Genomic DNA, 25,312 nt, shown 5'->3' with positions numbered 1-25,312 from the left:
AATGTGGTTTTGCCAGAGCTGAATGATTCAGCGTAACAGTTTCCTTGATAAAAGATTCAAGTAATGATTAAAAAGGACAAGTAAATTGAGGCAACCAACTCCATGCGACTACCTTCCTTCTGAAAAAGAAGAAATTGAGATAAAGCGAAACCACTACTATTCATACTTTCCATAGACTTATCAAAATAATCACCAACTAAACCACTAAGACGAGATCAAATCTTCTTATCATCCATAAAAAGGGAAGTGTTCTCTTTCTTAAGGGCATCATGAAATTCTTTTAGATGATTGTGCTGATCTTGAATTTGGTTCATCTTCCCAGTCAAGTTTATCTTACTCTGAATAATCTTTTCATTTTGAATGGATAACTCCTTTATTGATTCATCATGCTAATTCCTTAATGATCAAAGAGTTTCCTCCTGGTCACCACAAATCTTCTGAAGAAGCTTGAGAAGCAGGGTCTACACCCTCCAAGATTGTCTTATCAACAGAAATAGGCTCCAAAGAAATGGAGGCGAATGAAGAAGAAGATGGAGAATAAACAGAAGAAGGAATGGAAAAGTTCTCCGCAGGAGCGGAAATATTATTATTCTCCCCCGATGCAGGAATATCTTCAAATAATGGGGCCTTCACAAAATCAGAGACGGTCCGATTCACATTTTGATGCGATTACAGACGCAAGAGTGGAGATTTCCTCTACTTCCTTATCGATTAGAACATTCTCTTTAAGAGTAAAATTTTCCTTATGAGGAATAAAAATGTTTGAAAGGACAGAGGAAATCAAGCCTTGAATGGGAGCATTGGTATTAATGCGAACTTGAGTGTTGATTTCCTTAAAATCAAAGTCCGAAACGTCAAGACCAGTATTGAGTGATGGGAGTTTGCGAACTCTCTTAATCTTTAATTTTTTTCCATCATCAATCTCGCGGTCAGAATCCTGCGAAAAGCAACGCATATAAGAAATAAAGGCAATATTTTTTACAGATAAGGAAAATATTTCTTACTCCTTTGTTATGCGAAGGCTTCCTTTTATGAGATTCTCTGTCTTTCAAACTTGAAGAAGATCTAGGGTTAGAAACCATGATCTTGGTGTTACCATAGGAAGAACTTTTGCTGCAAAAAAGAATAGTACAGGAATGAAGGTAACAACAAGATCAACAACAACAATCGAAAACTTAAAAGAAAGAAAAAAAGACAAGATCAATCTCAATCTCAATAGAATACACGAACCTTGGGTGAGGATCCATATGAGCAACAACAAATTCAAGATTGAGCCTTCGTAAAGGCAGGGATGAAGAAACTTTGAGAAGATGGAGAATATGAATATTTTTAGTGGGGAAGACAAAGTAAAAATAAGAAAGGTTATTCTCCTAAAGTTCAGTTAATAAATACACAAATGGATGACCGGTTAAATCAGGACAGACCGGTGGAAAGAGAGAAATTGACACGTGTACACAATTAAGCTGAAATCAAGGAAATATGTCGTCATCAAAGAATATGAAAAGATAAACGGGTGTGGCAGTATGAATTAAGGGTTTCTCACATCACTCATTCTATTGAAAGAACGACATGAGAAGAGGCAAAATGTAGGAGTAAAATACCGCACGCTCATCAAATGTGTGAAGTAATGACAATCAAGACTAAGCGAAAGAAACTGCGTTTAGCTTGTCCATAGTGACGCCTCAGATGACGTCATAGTAGTCACGAGTAAAGTGTGAAAAGATATGCGATAGTGAGGATGCGTGCGAGACAATGTAAGCGTGCGTTAATGACGTACGCCATATCCGAAAATAAGGGCTTTATTAGGTGTCATACATTATATAAAACCATATATACGGATCAAGCAATCATGTACGAGGGAGAGATCTTTTTGAGAGTCTAGACAAGAAGTTTATGAGATAAAAAGATTATTTGTAGAGAAAATTAGGGTTTTCTTATTACTTTGTATCTAATTTGAAGATCTTAATGAATGGTCTTGTGATTATTATGATGACTACTTAAATTGTTATGTAGATTATTCTAAGGGTGTGGTTGTAGGATTTCCTGCTACTACAATCAGATAAGACATAATAGAGAGATAAGTTATATAGAACATGAAAGTAGACATGAACACAACTATATAATATTGTTAGTCCATGAAGACATATATCCATGGTGTGAAAGTACTACTCTCGAGGTCTTACGCTTTTCTCAAGATTACAAGTATCTCTCCTTATTTAGTTTTCCCCTCTTTCAAACTCTAGACTATATTCCTATCTTTCTTGAACATGTGCATTTCCTCTTACATTTTCTAATGTTTATAGATAAAATTGACACCCTAAGATATGATCAGGTGTTTCTTGACTTATGAACTAGACCTAACCTTATGAAATATGAATGAGTAAATGGAAACAAAATGTTGTGACTGATTTTTTTTTCTCTCGCTCTCGCCTACTTCAATTCAATAGTGGTTTGAGTTGTCTAGGGTTGGATTTTGGATGCTAAACGACAACTTCTACCTTGGTTCTTATATATGTGTTTTGTTTGCGTACAGTCAGGAACTTAGGAGAAAACTTAGAAGTTAGAACGAATACTTGCTAGAGAATAGACCAAAATTAATTTTGGGCCATCAAATTACAAGCCCAAAGTAGGCTACTTCGAGTAGCTTAACAGATTGTCCACCTTGTGCAGCCGCACAACTTGACGGGCTTCAAAGCCGGCCCTGATCTTATCATAGGTCAAATATTTTGGACTTAAACCCGGTCGGAAACATCCCCATACGGTACCTTTGGTTCCATGGGTTAAGAGTATAGCCCAAACTCACACCCCACTGCCCATATTATATACCGCATCGCAACGAAGAAATCAATCTATAAGTTATACCAGTAGTACACGGGGATGTTCTTCAAGGTTTTTTGAGTTTTCGATCTCTAACTGTCGGCGATGGTTTTTTCAACTGAATTCACAGATGATATCTTGACTGAAATCTTTACTCATCTTCCTCTGAAATCAATCCATAAGTTTAAATGCTTATCAAAGGTATGGTTATCTGAGCTCTCAAACCCTATATTCGTCATCAAATGGTTTCAAGTCAATAACAAGTCTTTCCCATGGATACAATATCATACATTTGTTCTAAACAATTTGAATATTAACCATCGACCTTTGAGATTTAGAAGTGTATATCAAGAATTCTATTCAGAGTTTATGTCTGGACATGAACAATTGTTTTCTTTTAAGTTTGTTATAAATCATAAGTCATTTCAAGGAGCTAGATTATTCCTGTTTGGTTCTTGTAATGGTATGGTACTATTACTATGTAGTTCAGTTAATTCAACTATTCAGAGGATTGTTTGTAATCCGCTCACTAAGACGTGGGTTTTACTTGTTTCACCTCCTCATTCCAAGGGTAGTCTATTTGATGTTAATAGCATATCATGTGAGTATTCATCATCATCCGCAAGTTGTTATTGTTACGAGATATTGCAAGAAATCCAAGATATCCTCCTTTCCAGATATAGATAAGTTGTTGTTGTATATCTCATATCCTTGTATATTCCTTTGACTAAGTTAGGATACTTCCTGTTTTGTCTCCAGTTCTTGTATATAAGAACAGTTATATGTAATCGTATGCAATCAATCAATCTATTCGATTCACTCTAATATATGCCATGACAATTTCTGTCATGGTATCAGAGCCAATCAAGATCTAAATCAAACCGTGTTTCCGCTGCAGCAAACAAACAAACAAACAATAACCAGTAACCAGTATTTGAATCATAAAACTGAAACCCTAGTGTCGTGTATCTTCTCCGTCATATCCCAACATGTCACGTGAATATTATCAACCCATTACTGTGAAGTTTGATGGAACAAACTACAATCATTGGTCCTTCTTAATGAGAAGTTTTCTTAAGGGAAAAGCCATGTGGAAATATATTGACGTCAAACCTAAGAAGCTTGCAAACGGAGTCGTTATCCCTGAGAAAGGAAAACATGCAGGAGAAGAAACTGTTGAGAGCCGGGAGATCAATAATCACAAAATATTAACCTGGATAAGCAACACAGTTGTAACATCTATAAGCATGCAACTTACAAGTTTTGAGACTGCCAAAGATGCATGGGAGTTTCTCTCAAAAAGGTATACCCAGATAAATTTTGCTCAACGTTATAAGATAGAACGGGATATTCGATCTATGAAACAACAGATGGAACAATCTGTGTCAGATTTCCACTTTGAGATGTCAATTATATGGAACCAGTTAGCACTAATGGAACCTAACTGGATAGGTGATATGGAGTTATGGCAAAAATACAGAGAAGAGTATCGATTAGTTCAGCTCTTAATGGAATTAAGAGATGACTTTGAGACTGTGAGAGCCTCAATCCTCCATCGATCACCTCTCCCATCTGTCGAAGCCGCATTGTCAGAACTCATCACTGAAGAAACTCGGAAAAGAATTAAACCAGATATGCCAGCAGTGTTTGCAGTCCCTTCACGTGCAAACTTTAACACTCATCTCAACTCTCAGAAAACTCATCGTGATTTCTCACAAATCCAGTATTACAACTGTAAGAAACCAGGCCACCTAGCCAAGAACTTCACTGTTCTATCAGTGCAAAGTGGATCACAAAGTTCAACCACACAAACAATCCAGCAAGGATCAAGCTTTCCAATCCAGTGCAACTACTGCAAGGAACCAGGGCATACAGTAGGAAACTGTACATCCCCTTCTTTCAGAAATATGAAAGAACGAAGAAAGTTTAATGGGACTGGATATACACCTGCACCATCCAGTTATACAACACCTGCACCATCCAGTTACGCAGCTGCATCCACACCAAATAATCTAGATGACATACAAGAAATGCTCAAGCAAGCACTCTAAATGGGTAACAATAATACTACAGCAGCATCCGCATTATCTGCTTCCACATGTAGTTTCTCAAATGGATGGTTCCTTGACTCCGGTGCCTCTAACCATATGACATTCAATTCTATCATATTTGAGCACAAGAGTCCTATTATTACACCTACAATTCAAACTGAAGATGGATCTGAATTAAATGCTAGTCATATTGGTCAGATTAAAATCTCTGACAAGATACATGTATCTGATGTGTTACTTGTCCCAAAAATAAGAATGAACCTTATATCAATTGGACAATTATGTAATCAGGGACTTAACATATATTTCATCTCTTATGGTTGTGTGATACAGGATGCCAAGACAGAGAAGCTTGTTGGGATAGGCCGTAGAGTAGGAAGATTGTACCTCCTCGAAACACTGATTTCTCCTCAACTGTCAAAGAGTGAGCTTGACGCCACTACAACTGCCAATTCTCTTTCTTCAACTGTATCTCCATATGTGTCTCCTTTTATGTTATGGAATTCTAAGTTAGGCCATGTTTCTTTCTCTCGTCTCACTTATATGATCAATAATGGATTATTGGGAACAACTCAGGTTGATAAAGAACCTTATTGCATTTCATCTAAGCTCGGAAAACAATCTGATCTTCTTTTCAATAACAGTATAACTCATTTTGTGGAAACCTTTGATCTCATTCACTCAGATGTCTGGGGAAAATCCCTTGTTACCTCTAAGGGAGGAGCACAATATTATGTTATCTTCATTGATGATTTTTCTCGTTTCACATGGATATATCTTTTCAGCTCTAGATCAGTTTTGTTAAAAATATACACAACCTTCTCTAGAATGATCAAAACTCAATTCAGAAAAACCATCAAGACCTTCAGAGCTGATCAAGGGGGAGAGTTTATCTCAACTCCTTTCAAAGATTTTCTCGCAACAGAAGGTACTCTTCTTCAATTATCGTGCACTGGAACTCCACAGCAAAACGGCATAGCTGAGAGAAAACACCGCCATATCGTAGAGACAGCTAGAACACAACTTCTGTCAGCATCAGTCTCATCTAATTTCTGGGGTGAGTCAGTCTTGACTGCAGTTTACACAATCAATCGCATTCCATCCATAATTACAGAAGGCATGTCTCCATATGAACGTTTATACAACAAGAAACCAGACTATTCTGAGCTTCGTGTGTTTGGGTCAACGTGTTTTGTTCTCCTTCCTGAGAGAGAAAGAACCTAACTAACCAAGAAGAATGCTATATGTGTATTCCTAGGTTATGGCATAAAACAGAAAGGTTACCGCTGTTATGATCCAGAGAGTCAAAGGCTACGTGTTTCTAGACATGTTACCTTCTGGGAAAGTATACCCTTTTGGTCTCTTCCCATTAGTAAATCCTCCAGTTCCGAGCATTTTTCTTATATCGATCCCTTTGAGGATGTGTCCTCAACCAATTCTCAGTCACCCAATTCTCAGTCCACTGTCATTCCCAGTCCCCAGTCCACTGTCATTCCCAATCCTCAGTCCACTGTCATTCCCTTTCCCACCACAGATATCATGTTTCTTGAAGATCTATAGGCTACACCAGATCACTCTATAGTTCATCCTGACACTGCTTCTCAAGAAGGGAATCCTGCTAATGATACTCTACCAACACGCAATCGTCGACCACCAGTAAGGTTTGCATACTATCATTGTTCTCTATCATCCATCTTATCTGTGCATACACCAACATCTTACAGGGAAGCGTCTATAGTACCAGTTTGGCAACACTCTATGGACGAAGAATTAGTTGCACACAAGGAAGCACACACTTGGGATATGGTTGTGCTTCCCCCAGGAAAGTCTGTCATTGGAAGCAAATGGGTATATAAGGTCAAAACTGATTCAGAAGGCAAGATTATTCGGTACAAGTCCCGTTTAGTTGCAAGGTATACACTCAGGAATATGGTATAGACTATGAAGAAACATTTGCACCTGTTGCTCGTATGACTACAGTTCGTACTCTGCTTGCAGTTGCAGTTGCTCGTAAGTGGAATCTACATAAAATGGATATGAAAAACGCCTTTCTTCATGGAGATCTTCAAGAGGAGGTGTATATGCGACCTCCACATGGAATGACTCATCCTTCTAACCAAGTATGTAAGCTTCGTAAACCTCTGTATGGACTCAAACAAGCGCCTCGTGCTTGGTTTGAGAAATTTTCCAATGCTGTTATGCAATTCGGATTCACTCAAAGTGCATACGATCCAACCATGTTTACTCGTTCCACTGCACAGGGTATGGTCATTCTTCTCTTATATGTGGATGATATGGTTATTACAAGTGATGACATGAAAGGCATTACTGCTCTTAAAACTCATCTTAGTTCCTGTTTTGAAATGAAGGACATGGGTCCTTTATGTTACTTTCTTGGCTTGGAGGTAGATCGCTCATCTGATGAGTGCTTTATTTCTCAAGTGAAATATGCCTCAGATATTATTCAGCGTGCTGGCTTAACGGATAATAAAACCGCAGCTACACCTCTTGAATTGAATAGTAATCTTAGTCCTTTTGATGGGAAACTCCTTCCTAATCCTACTTTGTACAGACAGCTTGTGGGAAGCCTTAATTACTTGACCGTTACGCGACCAGACATCAATCATGCAGTGCATATCGTTAGCCAGTTCATGGAAGCTCCGCGATCAACTCATTATGCAGCTATTCTCAGGATCCTACGCTATATCAAAGGAACATTGTACCAAGGTGTTAAATTTTAATCTACTTCTGATCTCTGTCTTCGTGCATATTCATATCAGATTGGGAAGGAGACATCACAGATCGACATTCAACTACAGGGTATTTGTTTATTTCTGGGTAATTCTTTGATATCCTGGCGCAGTAAGAAACAAAATGTAGTTTCACGTTCTAGCGCTGAGGCAGAGTATAGAGCTCTTGCACATTCAACTTCAGAAATTGTTTGGCTGCGCTGGCTTCTAGGGGATATGGGAATTCATCTGACAGCACCCGCTCCACTGTGTTGCGAAAATAAGGCTGCTATTCACATTGCTCATAATGATGTCTTTCATGAACGTACTAAACACATTGAGATTGACTGCCACTTCGTTCATCATCAGTACAAGAAACAGACTATCACCTTATCCTTTGTTTCTTCTGAGTTGCAACCTGCTGACCTTTTCACTAAGGCATTGTCCTCTGTGCGTCTCAAGCTTTTGCTTTCCAAACTCAACATGTGCTCTATCCAATGTTGAGTTTTCGGGGTGGGGGGGGGGGTGTTACGAGATATTGTAAGATATCCAAGATATCCTCCTTTCCAGATATAGATAAGTTGTTGTTGTATATCTCATATCTTTGTATATTCCTTTGACTAAGTTAGGATACTTCCTGTTTTGTCTCCAGTTCTTGTATATAAGAACAGTTATATGTAATTGTATGTAATCAATCAATCTATTCGATTCACTCTAATATATGCCATGACAATTTCTGTCAGTTATAAGGTTGTGAGTATCAAATTTCCGCCCGTGGGTTTGAAGAATTTTAATGTTGATATGTTTTCTTCTGATTTGGGTGTATGGAAAAGTTTTGAAGTTGTGTGATAAGTATGTGATTCGGAGGTGGTGTAGACACTATAATGATGTTATCCTCCATGGTGATTTTTTTTGAATTGAAGGGGGGAATAGATTGTTAGTTTACAATCTAAATAAGAACAACAGAAGTAATGTACATCGATGTAGTTTAATTGATATGCCAGATGGGGAGTTTGGTGCTAATGCGAATGACTTTGATAGTGTCCTTAGGGTATCAGAAGGATGGGTTTGTTACGCTAGAACTAGAACTACAGGCAGGGAACTGACTGTGAGTGTTTGGGTGCTCAGTGAGGTTAACTGGCAATTATTGCACAAAGATGTTTCAATAGACGCACTACAAGAAAATTTGGATTAAGCGACCAGTCATTTTTGGTTGGAAAAGCCCATATTGAGTCGCTCTAACCCTTAAAGCGACTTAATTTTGCTCTCGCTCTCGAGTTGCAAAAGGTGGGATTTCTACAAGTCTAGAGCAGCTAGGCAATCGCTTTAGTAATCAAGCAATTATCACATAGCGTCTTTTTTCTTAATTGCTTCATGGCTAGACCGACCTTCCTAGAGCAAGCAAACTAGTGATCGCTTTAAAGCTAGACCTACCAAAATACAACAAGCAAAATAATGATCGCTTTAAAGCTAGACCAACCAAAATACAACAAGTGAAACACTGATCGCTTCATAGATAGACCAACCATATTAGAACAAGTGAACCTGAAGTTTGGTCGCTTACATTTTTGAGCTACCAAACTTTTTGCCCGGAAGTATCTAGCCGATTTCGATTTAGATAAATCCCAAATTGAAATTAAAATGAAACTTACAATTAAAATTGATACTAAAACAAATTATGAACCAAATTAAAAACTGAATCAAGTTTTATTATATCACATAGATCAATTTACATCATTTCTTAAAAAAAAAGACAATCTTTACACGAACAAAAAGATCAAAAATACTAACCAATCATTTCTTTAAAAAATGATGATTACAATTTCCTTAATTTTTAAATAAAAGATGAACACTCCTTCGATTTTGTAGCACCAAGCTCATGATAAGAGATTCATACTTCCATCATTCTTGTGTTTTAGTTCCTCTCTGATCATTCATCATTGGGATCTTGATGGAGTACTCATACTCTAATAACATCATGGAAGGAATCAAAAGCACTGTGAGGGATTAGGTTGTAGCATGAAGGAAGTGATTCACATAATTATAATCAGGAGATAATGGATTCTCATCTATAAAGCCATCAAACCTCACAATGCACCTTCAAAAGTTCTCCATAACTAGATAGCTCAAATCCTAATAAAGATTAACTCAATTAGAATTAACAGCACAATGACAACAATTACCTGGGAAACGAACGAAACCACTAAGGGAAAAAGTGGATAAATGTCTAGTATAAAATTCCTCCTCTGTAATTCATCTTCCATTTTCTTCTGCCCTCTTTTCCACCTTCTTCTCAATCCCCTTCTTTATATCCTCCTCCACTTGGTTCCCCTGTTTACACCAACAATTACAGAATCAGTACAAAAATTAGAAATCAAAATTAAATTTCTATAATCAAAATCAACCAAATCAAAATGAGAGAACCTCGTCAGAGCTGTCAATGTAAGAGTTTTCCACTTTGCACCCCTCAACATAATCTACATCAAAAAAACAAACATCAATTTCACTTAAATCTTCACTTCATCTCAACGTAATCTACATCAACAAAACAGGCATCAAACCCTTAATCTTTTGATTTTGTTGCACCCCTCAACGTAATTTACATCAACAAAACAGACATCAAACCCTTAAATCTTCACTTCATCTCAAGTTCACCTCAAACCCTTGTTTCTTGAAATCTTACAGACATCAATTCCCTAATTCCATTACAGATTCATCTTCTACAACATCAACGAGATCAGTTCTTCCCTCTTTTCTCGATCAGTAGCATCATAAACATTGTCAGAATATGAAATAGATATCTTTTTAGATTAAGAGAGGTAGGGAATGATCTAGGTGTGTCTATTAGAGGTGGTGTTAATACGAGTACGTGATTTGATTCAGAACCAGAAGAACATGTAAATCCGATGATATAAATTAGGGTTTTGGGGATGAGTTCAAGATGAAGTAAAATAGAGAAATCAGTGATGAAATTAAGGGTTTCCACTTGAACTAAAGCTAGGGTTTGTGAGGATTCAGTATGAAATCGAAAAGAGAATCAGGGATTTGGGAAATCAGTGAATTAAGGTTTCGTGGAATTGTTCAAAGGAATATGTAGAAAATGAAATTGAGAGTCTTCGGGAAGATTAGAGATGATTTTTTACTGAAATATAGAGATGGAAGAATCGAGTTCTGTGATGAAGATTGAAGCAATTGAAGCTAACGAAACTTGGGTTAAGGTTTTTTTTTCTGAGGGAGGGGAAGATGAGAGACGAGAGAAGTGAATGAAGATAAGTGAGAGAAAAAAAAATCGTTTTATCTAAAAGAATTTGAACGGATAAGATGTGATAGGATGGGGTCATACGGATTGTGAAAATATTTGGACGGTACAGATTTAAGTAAAGAGTGTCATACGGATCAAGGCAAGTGTGTTTTCTTTGTGCTTTCTCTTTGTGTTAATACGAACTCATGTTTTCGGTTTAATTATCAACCTTCGACATAAAAAAAAATCCCGGAAAAATATTAATAAATTTAGCACATTGTTATCGACATTCTGATATAAAAAAATCCAAAAGTATAAGAATGAATTGGGAAAATGAAAAATGAATTCGATAATTGGTATGTTTCTTTGTGTTTTTGTGCTTTCTCTTTGTGCTTACGGTTTGAATTTCGACTATTCACATTGGTCATGAAGTAATTTTGACAAGTCATATAGGTCATGAAGTAGCTTTAGTTCACACTGTTAGACTCAAGAAGCATAAAAACTATGAACCAAGAAGCTCCGGCAGGATTCTGACTTCAAACTTAGCAGGATACATCATCGAAATCGATAAATATGAAGCTCAATGTCGATTCGAACTTCAAATGTGGTATAACGGCATACAAACTATGAACCACGAAGCTTCGGGAGGGTTCTGACTTCAAACTTAGCATGATCTACATCATTGAAATCGATAAATATGAAGCTCAGTGTCGATTCGAACTTCAATATGCGATATAGCGACAAACAAACTATGAACCACGAAGCTCTAGAAGGATTCTGACTTCAAACTTAGCAGGATACATCATCGAAATCGATAAATATGAAGCTCAGTGTCGATTCAAACTTCAAATGTAGTCTAACGAGATACAAACTATCCGTGATTTTTTAATCGAATGCATCGACCTTAATTAGTAATTTCCCATGTTATTTATCAATCTTATCCAATACCGCTCGGCCTCACTAGATTTCTCCTAGATTTCATGGTATATGGTTATCTATCAATTCATACCCAATATCATCAACTTCACTTTCGCTTGTTATTCGTCATCTTACCTGATATCATTCAGTCACTCAATTTTTATTGGACTCCGCCTTTCTCATGTTATCATCAATGTAAACAAATATCCAAATATCAATATCTCATTGAACTCTGATTTCTTTTTGTATTCTTGTTCTAATCATTAATTCTAATATTGGGTTTGTGTTAGAACTTTCAGTTAGTTGTAATTCGTGGAATTTTCCTTAGGCATATGAGTGCTTGTGATATTGCCATGGAATCTTACCCATAAATGGTTGGATTCATCATTTTTGCAAACTCTCAGACTTATAGTAATCCGCTCCTGGACAGGTTTCAATCTCATAGTCAATTTCTTTCTCGAAGTTGACGAATTTGTATGTGTTTAAGGTTTCTGAGAATATTACCGTGGAATACTACCCGTAAATTTTCGATTCATCGTCTTTTTGGAACTGTCAGATTTATAGTAGTCCGCTCCTGGTCAGGTTTCAATCTCGGAGCGAGTTTCTTTTTTCGAAGTTGACGAATATGTGTGTTTAAGGTTACTGAGAATATTCCTGAGGAATATTACTCGTGAATGGTTGGATTCATCGATTTTGATTATGTATCCTGCTAAATTTGAAGTCAGAACCCTCCCGGAGCTTTTTGGTTCATAGTTTGTATGTCGTTATACCACATCTGAAGTTCGAATCTACACTGAGCTTCATATTTATCGATTCCGTGATGTATCATGCTAAGTTTGATGTCAGAACCCTCCCGGAGCTTCTTGGTTCTTAATTTGTTTGTCGTTATACCACATTTGTAGTTCAAATCGACATTGAGCTTTATATTTATCGATTTCGATGATGTATCCTCATAAGTTTGAAGTCCGAACCCTCCTGGAGCTTCTTGGTTCATAGCTTGCCGTTACACCACATGTGAAGTTCATGACCAGTATGACTACTCAAAATTGCTTCATGACCTATGTGATTAGTCGAAATTCAAATCTGAAGCACAAACAGAAAGCACAAACTGACAAAGAGAAAGCACAAAGAAAAATCACTTTCTTATTTTCCTGCTACATTCCCATATATTTTTCGGAATTTTTTTATAACTGAATGTCGATAATAATATCCTAAATTTATTGATACATTTTTTGATTTTTTTCATATCAAAAGTTGATAATAAAATCGAATACACGAGTTTGAACTAGCACAAAGAGAAACACACAAACTTTCCAATTTGTATGAGCATGCTAAAATGAATCTACACCGTCCGTTAATTTTTGTAATCCGTATGATACTAATCCGACCAATAGAAAAGTAGAATAACAATCATGATCCGTTTGCCATTAATCGGACCAATAGGAAACTAGGATAACAATTATGTCCCTACGACATTAATCTAACCAATAGGAAACTAAAATGTATAATCCACGGATATTAATCCAAAAGGAAACCTCATACGGATTGCCAACTTTATCCGACGACCACAAGTTCATTTTGAATTAGAAAACTTTCTGGGCAGCAAAATTTAATTGTGTTGAATTAAAGGGGACTTTCTGGCGGCAAAATTCCACCACTTTTTGTAAAGAAGTTATTCCAGCTAAGAGCCACTAGTATTTCGGTCCCAATAAAAACTTAGTAGTTGACTAGTTGACTGCTTTTATATCCTTCACGTGTTAGCTTGAAAAAATTGTTTGCTGAACTGGGACCAAATGGTACAATGGCAAGGTAACGCCTAACAGCCAACAACATTTCAATGGGATGATATCCTTATTTTAGAAAATTTACCATTCATTTTCTCTGGATCGGTTTTACTACCATTCATTTTTGTTTTTGGAACATCATCGAGAGGTACAAATCATTTGCTAGCTTGGGATGCATGTATCCTTAATTAAGATAAATCTTACTCACCAACAAACTAATTCTTTTTATTAGTTACATGAGCGTCTTTAGAATGGCCAAAAGAAAAAACTTAGTAAATAAATCACCAATTGTATGATATGACTTCTCTTTGATAGAGTGGTGGCTAAGACTATTGGTACCTGAGATAGGATTATACCAACCAAATATTTTTTGAATTGCTGCCCTATGATGGCTCAAAGCAAGTAGCGACTCAAGTATTTTTGTAGTTGTTGTGGATAACTTGAAAAAGTGATGTAGCAATCATACACCTTTATTGGTCGCTTGAAAACAGTGGAAATAAATTTACAGCGAGTAAACTATCTGTTGGTTGCAAACTTGGTTGCTTAACCATTAAAGCGACCAAAACTTCGGGCTCTTGCTAAGATTTTGGTCGCTTAAGCCATGTTTTCTTGTAGTGACGGTATCTTAGCAGAAGTGCGTTCTCGTTCAGGTAGTCATGCAGACATTCAAGCTTTAGGTTTCAGTCCTGTAGATCGTAATGTTGCTTTGCTCGGTTGGATGCACTGGGTTTGGGGTATTGATATCAAAACAAGAAGTGTTGAAGAGCTCTGCTTGGACAACAGACATCCACTTGATGCAGCCGAGATGATCCGTCCGTTTGTGCTAAAGCTAATGCCAACAATACTTCCATCACCCTCTTGGATAGACACTTGAAAGTGATTTTTGCATTTCAAACTGAGTACTTCATTTGTTTCTTTTGAAGCACTCAATGATGAACTCTATGTCTTAGATGCACTAGATTTTTCTTTTTGCTTAATGTTCTTAATTTTAGCGTGTTTAGGGAAAACTTTATATTAAATTCCATAGTGCACTGTTTCTCTACGTGCTAGATTTTGTGATCAATTTCTATCTTTAAAGCTTTCTTTAGTCTGCATGATACGACAGTGGCTAAGCAGCAGGAGTAAGAGGTTGGAGGTTGGTCATCCATTACATATTTTGCATCCGGTGGTATGTCTAATTAGTCAATAGGAATGTAAAAGTGGTCGGTGGTGTTTCTTAAGACTTTCTAATGTCTAGCGTCTTCTTCGTGCATCAACAGAGAGAGTTACTGAATTTGGCACTATTATCAGTAGTTGGAAATGGGAAAGAGTTGGTATTGGCGGCTGAATTGCATCAGATATCTATCTTCCATTACTTCCACTGATTATTGTTTTCATTCACTTTGATTATGCGTCCTAGATTTTACTGGATTAGAATCAATTCTTCTTAATATAAAGGAGAATGATTTTGCTGACGTGTCGGTACCACATCGTCTCCAATATATTTAAGACACATCAACTCTTTCTTTGGAGAGATACGACTTCTCATGTTTGTGTACAAAAAAGTTGGGAAAAGACACTCCTATTCGTGAAGTTGTACATAAAGATTTCCCTTCAGTTTGTTACAATTCATAATAGCAAAGTTATCCTCCTATACAGTTTGAAGGTTAGCACCATTACCAAGGGACACATCGTTTGTAAATGAAACAGTTTCAGCTGTATCCAACAGTTGCGTCCATAATTTTCCTGGCTTTGCTTTATATATAAGGATTTTTCAAAAACACATATGCATGGGCACATCTCAGCGTTCTCGCAGTTATATGTTCTCTCAATTTTTGCTTAAACTGCAACGACAAAAGTTGTTGACGACTCGAGGGTTGTTAGGAAAGTACAAACTAGGTAAGCATAATTCATCTTTCCAGATATGTTTGGTTTAATTTTAGTATGTGGATTTCCATTATAGAAAGAAAAAAATTAAGGTCATCTTCGATTGTTCAGATTTTTATATAGGTTGTTGAAGTTCAATGCCATTATATTGGTTACACGCGCAATATCGTTTCTTCTATGTCATTTGCAGAATTATATCAGATTCAACGAAGAGGATGAAAAGTGGAGTTAACGTTCTATCCACCTCACGGTATGAAGTACCATCGATTGCATCTCTTATAATTGTTCGATCTCACATGCAGAAAGGATTATACTCGATTTATTATTGATGCTCATTATATGATCGAAAAATATCAAATTCTAATTGCTGGATGCACATTATATGTTCGAATATATTACGTTAGTTTGTTTCATTCCCAAGAGTCAAACGATTCAATGCCATCTTAAGGTCATCATAAATTAAAAATCACATCATAAAACAAGCAGGTTTAGACGAAAAAGAAGGCATAACAAGGTGATGTAAATTTTTGAGTCCTATTTCCAAAACTAGCAAATCTTTTTGTTGATTCTCATAACTAATGGCAGAAGAAAGAGAATTAAGCACGAATCACTTTCAAGGAATGTAATCCGAGATTCTTCTTTGTTTAAATGTAGTATACGTAGGATATGTTTTCATACTTCATTGATTTAGGCTTTCAAAACGTGATGCAAGAAAAGGTACGATTTATCGGGTTTGTTTCTTCTATCTATAAATCAAGGAATGGTGTACTAATTGACCTCCATGATATGAAGGTTTGTTCATTTTATTTTCTCTATCAATCTGAAAGTTTTTATGAATTTTACAACTATCTAAACTCCAGTTAGTTTGTGAAAGAGTCGATATTTAGCAGCGGAACTCTAGCCAAGAGGGAGGATAACATAACGAAAATGAGGCAGTATCTTTCTTTATTAAATTTAGAGGTTAAATCTTCTTCGAAACGAAGGTACAATTGAGAATGCAAAGGGTAAGAACTCTATTGAAACGAAAATATTTTGTTTGCATGAGAATTACTAATTTTTACCATCTAACAAGGGTAAGAAAACGGTTTTTAAGGTATCTCCTCCAACGGTGTTAGTCAAAGTTGAGCATTGTCACATCACAACAACAAGAAAATTCTAGGTACGTGTTTTTGTTACTTTACAGGTTCTTCAACTGAATGTTAGTGCCCTCATAATACTTGGTTAGTTAAGCTAAATAATGGCAATATATGTTTTTGGTTATACGAGTAATATTTGTGATGACATCATTTTCCCTTTGTTATTTGCCCAGGTCATTGGGTTTTTTGTTGGTTGCTGTGTGATTGAAGGATATGCGTTGACAAGGTGGAGATTATAGTGGATAGTGAAGAAACATTTAATGCTGATGCGCTAAGGAGTTATTAGCTCGACCAGGTAAATATTGTATGCACAAAGGCATTGGTTTCGTTATTCAACAGCTGAAAATTCGGGCACTTTTTTTAACATGCACCTGGAGTTTCAAGAAAAGTACAGAAAGTGCATCTATAGCAGTCAGAGTGCTAGCAGGATTTTGAGGCAGTTTGGGAGGTGATCTTTTGGTTTTGGAGTACAAATTTAAAGAGTTTCCGCTGGAATACTACTTAAGTGCATCTATAGCAGTTAGAGTGCCCGAAGAATTTTGAGCCACTATGGAAGGCGTTCTTTTGGAGTACAACTTGAAAGATAAAAAAGGGTTGAATCAGTTATAATACAATCATCGTCACTATTTGGTACGTAACTCTAGGATACGTTCTTCGGTGACAAGACTACATAGAACACACAAGTGTGAGGGCATGATGGCATATTTCAATGGTTTTTTGAAAGGGGGAACACCCTTTAGTCATCTCTCAATTGTTGGAAGCAAATGACGATGGATGAACGATATACAACAGAACTTTAGCAATTACCTCAGAATAAGATCATTTTCTTTCTTTGTGAATTTTCATGGAAGAGACTGGATATCCTAATATCATGCCTGGATTGCTTTCTTAACAAAACGATCTCATTACCAGTTTGGTGTTTGATGAAGCGGTGTCGTAAGTAATGGCCTTATCAATTTTAATTCTTCTATTGTTGGGTGAAATATTGTTTGAAGAAGTTTTGAGTATTTCAAATGCTCTAAGAAGTGGAAACCAAGGAGCAAATAAATTTCTACCCAACCAGACAAGATCTGCATGGAAAAATGATTCAATACAAGCCGTAATATTTATTGCAATGGGTAAGATTTGGTAAATTTTAACACCGGACGACACAGGACACATGCGTACGGGATATTTAAGATTTTGGCTTCAAAATTCAAATTTTCAGTTAGCCACGCAAGATCAATCAAAAAAACGAGAGAAAATCTTGCCAAGACCTTGTTTCATAATATGCATGTACGACGATTTCCTAGTTACATATTTAGGATTTTTTTCAATTTCTTAGAAGAATTATGCATTGTTGATTTTACGGGAATAGAATTTTGCTATATTTTTGAGATGCTTTTTAACATTTTATGTTGAGACATGTCCAACTGATCGGTAGAAATATAGAAGTGATGTTATATCATTTCTACATGTTTGAGATGCTATCTCTTTGTTCCTTTTAACTTTCTACTTATATGATTGGTCCACATTCTTCTTTAATTAGCTAGTTTCACCGTGCATCCTTCCATGCAGTAATGTCTCTTGCTTCATATTAGACTTCAGAACGGCAGATGCAGTAAGTAAACAATCAATAATCATTGGTGTAGAAGTTGCTTAACAAGCAGAAGATACTCTTGTAATAGAATCAAGAACCTCGGTAAAACATGATGTTCTCTTTGGATTCATTTTAAAGCCTAATTGAATGTTTGTAGTTTCATGCTTTCAAATTGTTAGGTGGGGTTCTACAGGCATTTTAATTTAGTTACTTCCACGCCTCAAGTATGTGAATAACTTTTGTTTTGGGTTTTGTCTCTACTGTGCATGCTTCTTGATTTTGTATGGATTATTACTGGAACTCATTTTTATGATTCTCTCTTATCATGTTACAATTTTACCCTTCGCAAACAAGGTTAACCACTTGATGAGTATTTTTCGCTAATTTTCTCCATTTGGCTGACTATGCCTAACTCTAGTTTCTGCTGTTTTTGGTTTATCAGTACCAAGCTTGATGATTTCTTTACTGCATGATTCTTTTTTAATTACAAGGTTAAAAGGGTAGCCTTAGAGAACTATTTTACAATGACCTTGTTGGATTCCATAACAAAGTTTACAAAGCAAGAGGAAACAACAAAAACGAGTGCAGAAACAGATAAACCGTGTAAGATAACAACAAGGATGGTGGAAACTGGAAACAGCTCATTTTTATTACATTCCGATCCCAAGAAACCGATTCCTCACCGCTTGTACATCCACAATGACCTCATTCATCTTGATCCTATCTGACGGTAACTCTGATGAACATATAACTCCAATCTGAATAATAGAAGCTAAAATTTGTGCCCTAGCATGTGTTGCTCTGTTTCTTCTTTCACTTTGTTGCTAAACTGTAATTGTTGGTTTCATTATTATGAAATCTTCACCTTCTAATTCCAGCAGCAATCGTGAATCGACAATATCTAGAACTCGTTCTGGCAATGCATGCATTTTAGAGAAGTTATGAATGTTTAAACCATCCTTAAACATGTTGTCTGTCTGTTTCGTTCCTGTAAACATTTCTAACAGTAGCATCCCATAACTATACACATCACCTTGTGTAGAAACTTCATCACCCGTTCCATATTCTGTTCAAACAAAGACGAAGATTTGTTAGAAAGCATACAGAACAAAATCAAATTGAACATTATAATAACATTTTTTTTTCTTCTAACCAGGACAGACATATCCAATGGAGCCTTTTATTGCAATTGAACTTGCATCTTGTTCATTCAGCTGTCGATAAGTACTGCAGGTGTGATGGAGGAACTTAGCCAGCCCAAAATCGCCCACATGGGCAATCAAATCATCATCAAGAAGGAAATTACTTGGTTTCAGATCACAATGCACGATGGGTGATTCACAATCATGGTGAAGATAATTTAATGCAGAAGCAACGTCAACTGCAATGCCCAACCTTGTTTCCAGGTTCAGATTTTTAACATGTAGCTGATCATCATTACTTGAGACAATTTCAGTAGGGTGCAACCAAAGACAACACGTAGCCATAGTTTCTTATATTACGTGACCTATTAAGTCTTACTGTAAAACCACAGGTGGCCTTCCGTCTTTGGTTGTGGTGGAAACTAGAGTAAAGTATGCCGTGTAAACACGTTTATAGCACAGCAAGACAAAGCAAGCTAAAACTTAATTATTCATGGAGTAATTTCACTTAACACGAAACTAGTGATGGTCAGTGTTGAATATTTGAGAAGGAATTAATTAGTTATGGCTGGACCACTAAAGTCTTGGTGATTAATGATTCTGGGGACACTAGCTTGACAAAAACCATTTAGCTGTGGAATTTTTCGTATGGCCCCGTTAATAGAAGACTTGATATGCGGCCATGAAGGAAGTGAAGAATTATGTACGTCAAAAACTAGTAATTTAATGGTGCCAAGAGGGGCGTTGGACCTCTGAGTAGGCCTTTTAAGTCTCTGTGGATGACGAAATTGTTTGTGGATATATTACTTCCCTTTTTGCTCTAATGGAACCTAAAAGGAGTGTTCTAAATACGTCTTGGGAAGAAATACATTAACGAAACTCAAGTTTATTACATTTCGATCCCAAGATACTGATTCTGTACTGCCTGTACATCCACAATGACCTCATTCATGCTGATCCGATCTGAAGGTAACTCTGAAGAACATATAACTCCAATCTGAATAATAGAAGCTAAAATTTCTCTCGTAGTATGTCTTGCTCTGTTTCTTCTTCTGCTTCGTGGCTTATTAAAATTGTTTGTTCCAACATTTTCAAGATGTTCATTTTCCAATTCCAGCAGCAATCTTGAATCAACGATATCTAGGATTCTCTCTGGGAATGCATGCATCTTAGAAAAGCTATTAATGTTTAAACCATCCTTAAACATGTTATCAGTTGGTCTTTTTCTAGTAAACATCTCTAATAAGAGTATCCCATAGCTGTAGACGTCGCCCTGAGTAGACACTTCACCACCCGTTCCATATTCTGCACAAACCCAAAAAAAAAAAAGATTTGTCACAGAACTCGCATCACATAATATAATTCACTCTCTTAGAACTACTCATATAAACACGATCATATCAGTGGACCCTCTTTTGCTTACCAGGAGCAACATAACCAATGGAGCCCTTTATTTCAATTGAACTTGCATTTGGTTCAATCAGCTGTCGAGAAGTATTGTAGTTGTGATGGAGGAACTTAGCCAAGCCAAAATCACCCACATGCGCGATCAAATCATCATCAAGAAGGACATTGCTAGGCTTCAAATCGCAATGAACAAGGGGGGATTCACAATCATGGTGTAGATAATTTAATGCAGAAGCAACATCGACTGCAACTTTCAATCTTCTTTCCAGGTTCAGATTCTTCACATGTATCTCATCATCATTACGTGTGGCATCTTCACTGGGGTGCAGCCAATTCTCAAGACTACCATTAACCATGAATTCAAAAACTAGTGCTTTGAAAGGATTACCTTGAAAATCAGTACTCGAACAACAAGTTACAATCTTGAGTAAATTTCTATGTCTAACTTTCCTCAAGGCATCACATTCAGCCAAGAAACTCTTGGTTGCACCTCTTTGTTGAAGGTGTAGAACCTTCACTGCAACAGGTTTGGATTCATGTTGTGAAAGAATTCCCTTGTACACAGAACCAAAACTTCCGGCACCAAGCAAGTTGGTAATATCATTAAATCCATTGGTAGCTTTAAGAAGATCATTGTAAGAAACACCATTGAACCGTTCACCCATATCTAAAGATGTAGATGACAGTTTGGTTTTTGACTGCTTTCTCCGGTAAAGAGCAGCAAGAATCACAATAGAAGTTACAAACAAAACCACGATTATGATGATAATAGTAACTTTGGCAGGCATTGATTTCTTTTGTTTTAGCTTGGTATTTGGGTTTGATGGTATGGAGCAATTCGGCAACTTCAAAACAGGTATACCACCACAAATCTTACTATTCCCTTCAACTGAAAATCTACTTGCATTTTCAAAGACTCCGTCATTTGGTACCGCTCCTTCCAAATTATTATAAGATAAATCCAGATGAATGAGCGTCGTTAAATTCTCAAAGCCTTTTGGAATTATACCGGAAAAATTATTGTGGGAAAGTGTTAAACTTTCTAGACCTTTTAAGGAAGTAATAGCTGAAGGAATGGCTCCTTGAAACAAGTTATTATCCAAGCTTAGTTTTATTAAGCTTAAACACTCGCCAATTGAGCTCGGTATTTCACCAGATAACTTGTTTCTGTCGACGTACAACTCCATAATGTTTTCTAACTTACCAACTTCCATAGGAAGTGTACCAGTGAATAAGTTATTGCTCAAGTCTAGACTAATAATTGAAAAATAGGGAAGCCTGGGTATGCTACCACTTAGTCTGTTGGTTTGTAGGTGCAAGACCTGCAAAGATTTACAATTTTCAAAACTCGATGGAAGTAAAACTGTCAAGTTATTTTCGAATAAATAGAGTTGGATCAGTCTTGTTAAGTTGCCAAATGAAGAAGGGATAGGACCAAAGATTTTGTTACTACTTAAAGCTAATATTCCCATATTTTGAAGGAGACCAATACCTGGAGGAATACTACCTGATAACTGGTTTGAATTCAAATATAGTGTTGTTAATCCTAGAAGATTTTGAATACCTGGAGGAATACTTCCATATATCTGATTCCTACTGAAAGATAAGGTCTCAAGATTTGTTGTGAGATTGGCTATAGAGTTTGGTATCTCTCCCCCTAAATTATTCTTAGATACATCTAAGAACCTCAACTTTGTACAATTGACCAGAGAATGGATGAAGTTTAGATCGTTAGCTTCTCCACTTCCAAGTTTAATTTTCTCCTAATCCAAGAAATTCAAGACTTTTTAAGTTACCAAAGTTATAAGGTATGGAACCAACCAAATTATTGATTTGGAATTGGAGCATGACAAGCCTTGACATATTGGACAATGAACTTGGAATGTTTCCGGTGAAATTATTTCCCGAAACTGAAAAATAGATTAGATTTGGAAGTGTCGAACCAATATCAAAAGGAATACTACCATGGAGTTGATTATTCATCACTGAAAACACTTCAAGTGATGAGATATTGTAGAGTGAAGAAGGGACAGTACCTGTTAACCTATTCATTTCTAGAACCAGTAATTTTAAGTTTGTTAATCGACTTAGAGAGTTTGGGATTCTTCCCTCCAAATTGTTATTAAAAAGAGCAAGATGAGTAAGAGTTGATGAAAGGTTACCTAATGAAGTTGGGATCTCTCCAGAAAGATTGTTATAAGAAAGCCACATCATTTTGAGATTAGGTAAGTAGCCTAATCCACTTGGAATGCTTCCCACAAGATGGTTGCCAGAAAAACTGAAGGATATGAGTTTGGAGCAATGAGAAGTATTGTGTGGAATTTCTCCTTCCAAAGAATTATTTGTAAGACCCAATTGTTTCAGTCGAATAAGAAGACCAATTTGCTTTGGGATTTCTCCGTTTAAGTTGTTGTTCTGGAGGAAGAGGACCTGAAGAAAGCTAAGGTTTCCAATGTGAGGAGATATGGAACCTTTCAAACTTTGTGACCGAAGATCAATCATGGTGACTCTACTAGGATGACGACGGCTGCATGTAACACCTCTCCACTCGCACAAATGAAGAGAATTATTCTTGTCGTCCCAAGAACTCACTGTTCCGAGTGGATCTTCAGTTATTTCTTTCTTAAATGCAATTAGCGCCAGTCTGTCACTTGATTTATTATCATCGTTGATCGCAGCAAGGAAGTTGACACTCATGGACATATAAGAAATTATGAGAGTAAGGCTGCATAGTGTAGTTCTGAAGCTGAAAGAATTCTGATGGTTCGCTAATGACTTCATATCTCTAACATGCACAGATTTGAAGTCCCCTTTTAAAAATTGACAAAGAAATTGTAATAATCAGGTTCTAACTTAGTTGGGTTATACTATAAGCTAATTAGTTGTGCCTAAAAGGAGTGTTCTATAAGGAGAATTCATTAATTAATTAATGACCCTGGTTGTATTCACTATCAAAGACCTCTTCTTGCTCTTCTTTTAGAAAGAAATCCTAAACGTTTCCGCCAAAAACAAAAAATTCACTATCAAAGAGAAATAGACAATGTGGCCGGAATTTCTTATATTACATGACCTTAATTTTGTCCAAATGACTAAAAATTTAATGGTGCCAAAAGAGGTGTTGGACCTCTGAGTAGGCCTGTTGTCTTTGTGGATGACGAAATTATTTGTGTATTTTTTTCCTTACTCTGATTCTCCTTTTGCTTGGCACCAATAATTTATGTCGATTTAGAGTCTAATGGTGCCAATTAGATTACTCCAGACGTCGAGATTTAGGAAACATATTAAAGTGAGCAGTTTGATTGCTACAAGGTACCGATTATATTATCTGCATGCCCCAACAAAAATAGGTAAGAAATTGAAGACCATTTCTCTCCATTATTATGTCTTTTTCATTTGATGTTATTAACGATAGTCAATTTGTTGAAATCAACAAACGTAAACATCTATGACCATCATCACTTGGCAACGTTATCGTATAGAATTGCCGTTCAATTTATAAGATTTGATAAAAATGCCGACTAATATATTAGCTGGAGATTACGGAAGAATTCCCTATGAACACGCAAAGCCGAGGAACCCATATAAAGAATTTGGGGATGTCACTCTTGGCTCAGTCGGTCAAGGAGCTTTACTTTCAAACTTGTACTTAACGATTCGAGTCGTTGATACAAAAATATACAAGCAGATGATATAAGAAAGACTAGAGCATGAATAAATGAATGTAAACTCTGATGGTTTAAATCTCCACTAGCTTATAGTACATCCCAGCTGAGGAAGAACCTGATTATGGCATCAAGAAATTTTGAACTCCTAGCTTGAGCTGCTTGAGTTCATATGGCATCAAGAATTTTTGAACTCCTAAATTGAGGGGAGAATGGCGCGAATCAAATATCCACTAGAATTTTGTTATTGGAACCATATAAGTCTCGAGACTCTTAGAGCTGAACCCTCAATAGGCTGGGGGAGGTTTTAGAATAGAATCATTTTGAGGCAAAATTCTCGGAGGAGAGCGAGAGATTAATGGGCATTCGATCGAGGAGATAATGATGATGCTTTACAAGACTTTCTTTCCCAAGTCTAAAATGTAAATCATTTACTTAAACATTCAATTAAGAAACGCTATAAAACTTAACCAACACTAGCCATGCTCAGAAATATATATACAAGAAATCCTCTCAAATGATACATATAAAATAGTCATTTGGTTTACAAATATAATATGCAAATAATAAACATATCCGAAGTTAACCATCTAACGAACTTAACGCTTGAAGCTTTCGCTGCTCAACTCTGATTTGTCTCTAAAACTGAAAGTGGGAATGGGTGAGCATATCATCCCTCAAAGGGGTGCCCAGTAGGAAAATAACATTTAACTTTCAAGTAATCAATTGGAATGATTTGGAAAACAATTCATGTTTTCCCTAAACACTAAAACGCAACCAATTTCACATAGGTAAACAATCACGTATATGGAACTAACTCCTTCCAAACAATATATAATATTGGTGACTCGTACCGCACCTAGATAGCTATATGGTGACTCGTCCCGCACCTAGTGATTGCATAAAAGCTCGAATTCATGTAGATATAAATGAAGGAGCAGTATCATATATACCACATATGGAAATTCTCATTTTCCAAA

General features: G+C 36.5%; 4 protein-coding genes across 4 annotated transcripts; all 4 read right to left on the bottom strand.

Moving 5' to 3' along the window:
* LOC113329581 lies at positions 1-1,335 on the bottom strand. The gene is made up of 3 exons (XM_026576438.1): positions 1,231-1,335; positions 1,005-1,113; positions 1-937 (listed from the first exon to the last, which is right to left on the bottom strand). Exons 1-3 carry the CDS (start codon positions 1,245-1,247, stop codon positions 638-640), a joined length of 426 nt encoding a protein of 141 aa, XP_026432223.1. The 5' UTR covers positions 1,248-1,335; the 3' UTR covers positions 1-637.
* A 17,436-nt stretch (positions 1,336-18,771) lies between these two features.
* Positions 18,772-19,608, bottom strand: LOC113329735 (probable LRR receptor-like serine/threonine-protein kinase At3g47570). Its single transcript, XM_026576571.1, has 3 exons — positions 19,275-19,608; positions 18,987-19,187; positions 18,772-18,857 (listed from the first exon to the last, which is right to left on the bottom strand). Exons 1-3 carry the CDS (start codon positions 19,606-19,608, stop codon positions 18,772-18,774), a joined length of 621 nt encoding a protein of 206 aa, XP_026432356.1.
* Positions 19,609-20,152: 544 nt separating this feature from the next.
* LOC113330190 (probable LRR receptor-like serine/threonine-protein kinase At3g47570) lies at positions 20,153-22,150 on the bottom strand. Its single transcript, XM_026577034.1, has 2 exons — positions 20,687-22,150; positions 20,153-20,568 (listed from the first exon to the last, which is right to left on the bottom strand). Exons 1-2 carry the CDS (start codon positions 22,140-22,142, stop codon positions 20,153-20,155), a joined length of 1,872 nt encoding a protein of 623 aa, XP_026432819.1. The 5' UTR covers positions 22,143-22,150.
* Positions 22,151-22,400: 250 nt separating this feature from the next.
* On the bottom strand, positions 22,401-23,488 carry LOC113330191 (probable LRR receptor-like serine/threonine-protein kinase At3g47570). The gene has a single exon (XM_026577036.1). It carries the CDS (start codon positions 23,449-23,451, stop codon positions 22,423-22,425), a length of 1,029 nt encoding a protein of 342 aa, XP_026432821.1. The 5' UTR covers positions 23,452-23,488; the 3' UTR covers positions 22,401-22,422.
* Between the last annotated feature and the right edge of the window lie 1,824 nt (positions 23,489-25,312).

Source organism: Papaver somniferum, unplaced genomic scaffold (genome assembly GCF_003573695.1).
Source record: "Papaver somniferum cultivar HN1 unplaced genomic scaffold, ASM357369v1 unplaced-scaffold_117, whole genome shotgun sequence".
In the NCBI taxonomy this organism is placed as follows: Eukaryota; Viridiplantae; Streptophyta; class Magnoliopsida; order Ranunculales; family Papaveraceae; genus Papaver; species Papaver somniferum.
Note: the sequence above shows the minus strand (reverse complement) of the source record. Positions and strands in the feature narration are given on the sequence as shown.

Bases quoted from the DNA above. Each gene is read 5' to 3' on its own strand.
- LOC113330191 (XM_026577036.1), bottom strand. From the start codon at position 23,451: ATGAAGTCATTAGCGAACCATCAGAATTCTTTCAGCTTCAGAACTACA.
- LOC113329735 (XM_026576571.1), bottom strand. From the start codon at position 19,608: ATGGCTACGTGTTGTCTTTGGTTGCACCCTACTGAAATTGTCTCAAGT. The intron at 19,188-19,274 runs GTTAGAAGAAAA...TTGTTTGAACAG, and splicing joins CATTGGATATGTCTGTCCTG to AATATGGAACGGGTGATGAA. The intron at 18,858-18,986 runs GTGAAGATTTCA...TATGTTCATCAG, and splicing joins ATTGCTGCTGGAATTAGAAG to AGTTACCGTCAGATAGGATC.
- LOC113329581 (XM_026576438.1), bottom strand. The intron at 938-1,004 runs GTAAGAAATATT...TGCTTTTCGCAG, and splicing joins AGCCTTCGCATAACAAAGGA to GATTCTGACCGCGAGATTGA.
- LOC113330190 (XM_026577034.1), bottom strand. From the start codon at position 22,142: ATGGGAATATTAGCTTTAAGTAGTAACAAAATCTTTGGTCCTATCCCT. The intron at 20,569-20,686 runs GTAAGCAAAAGA...GGGTTTGTGCAG, and splicing joins CATTGGTTATGTTGCTCCTG to AATATGGAACGGGTGGTGAA.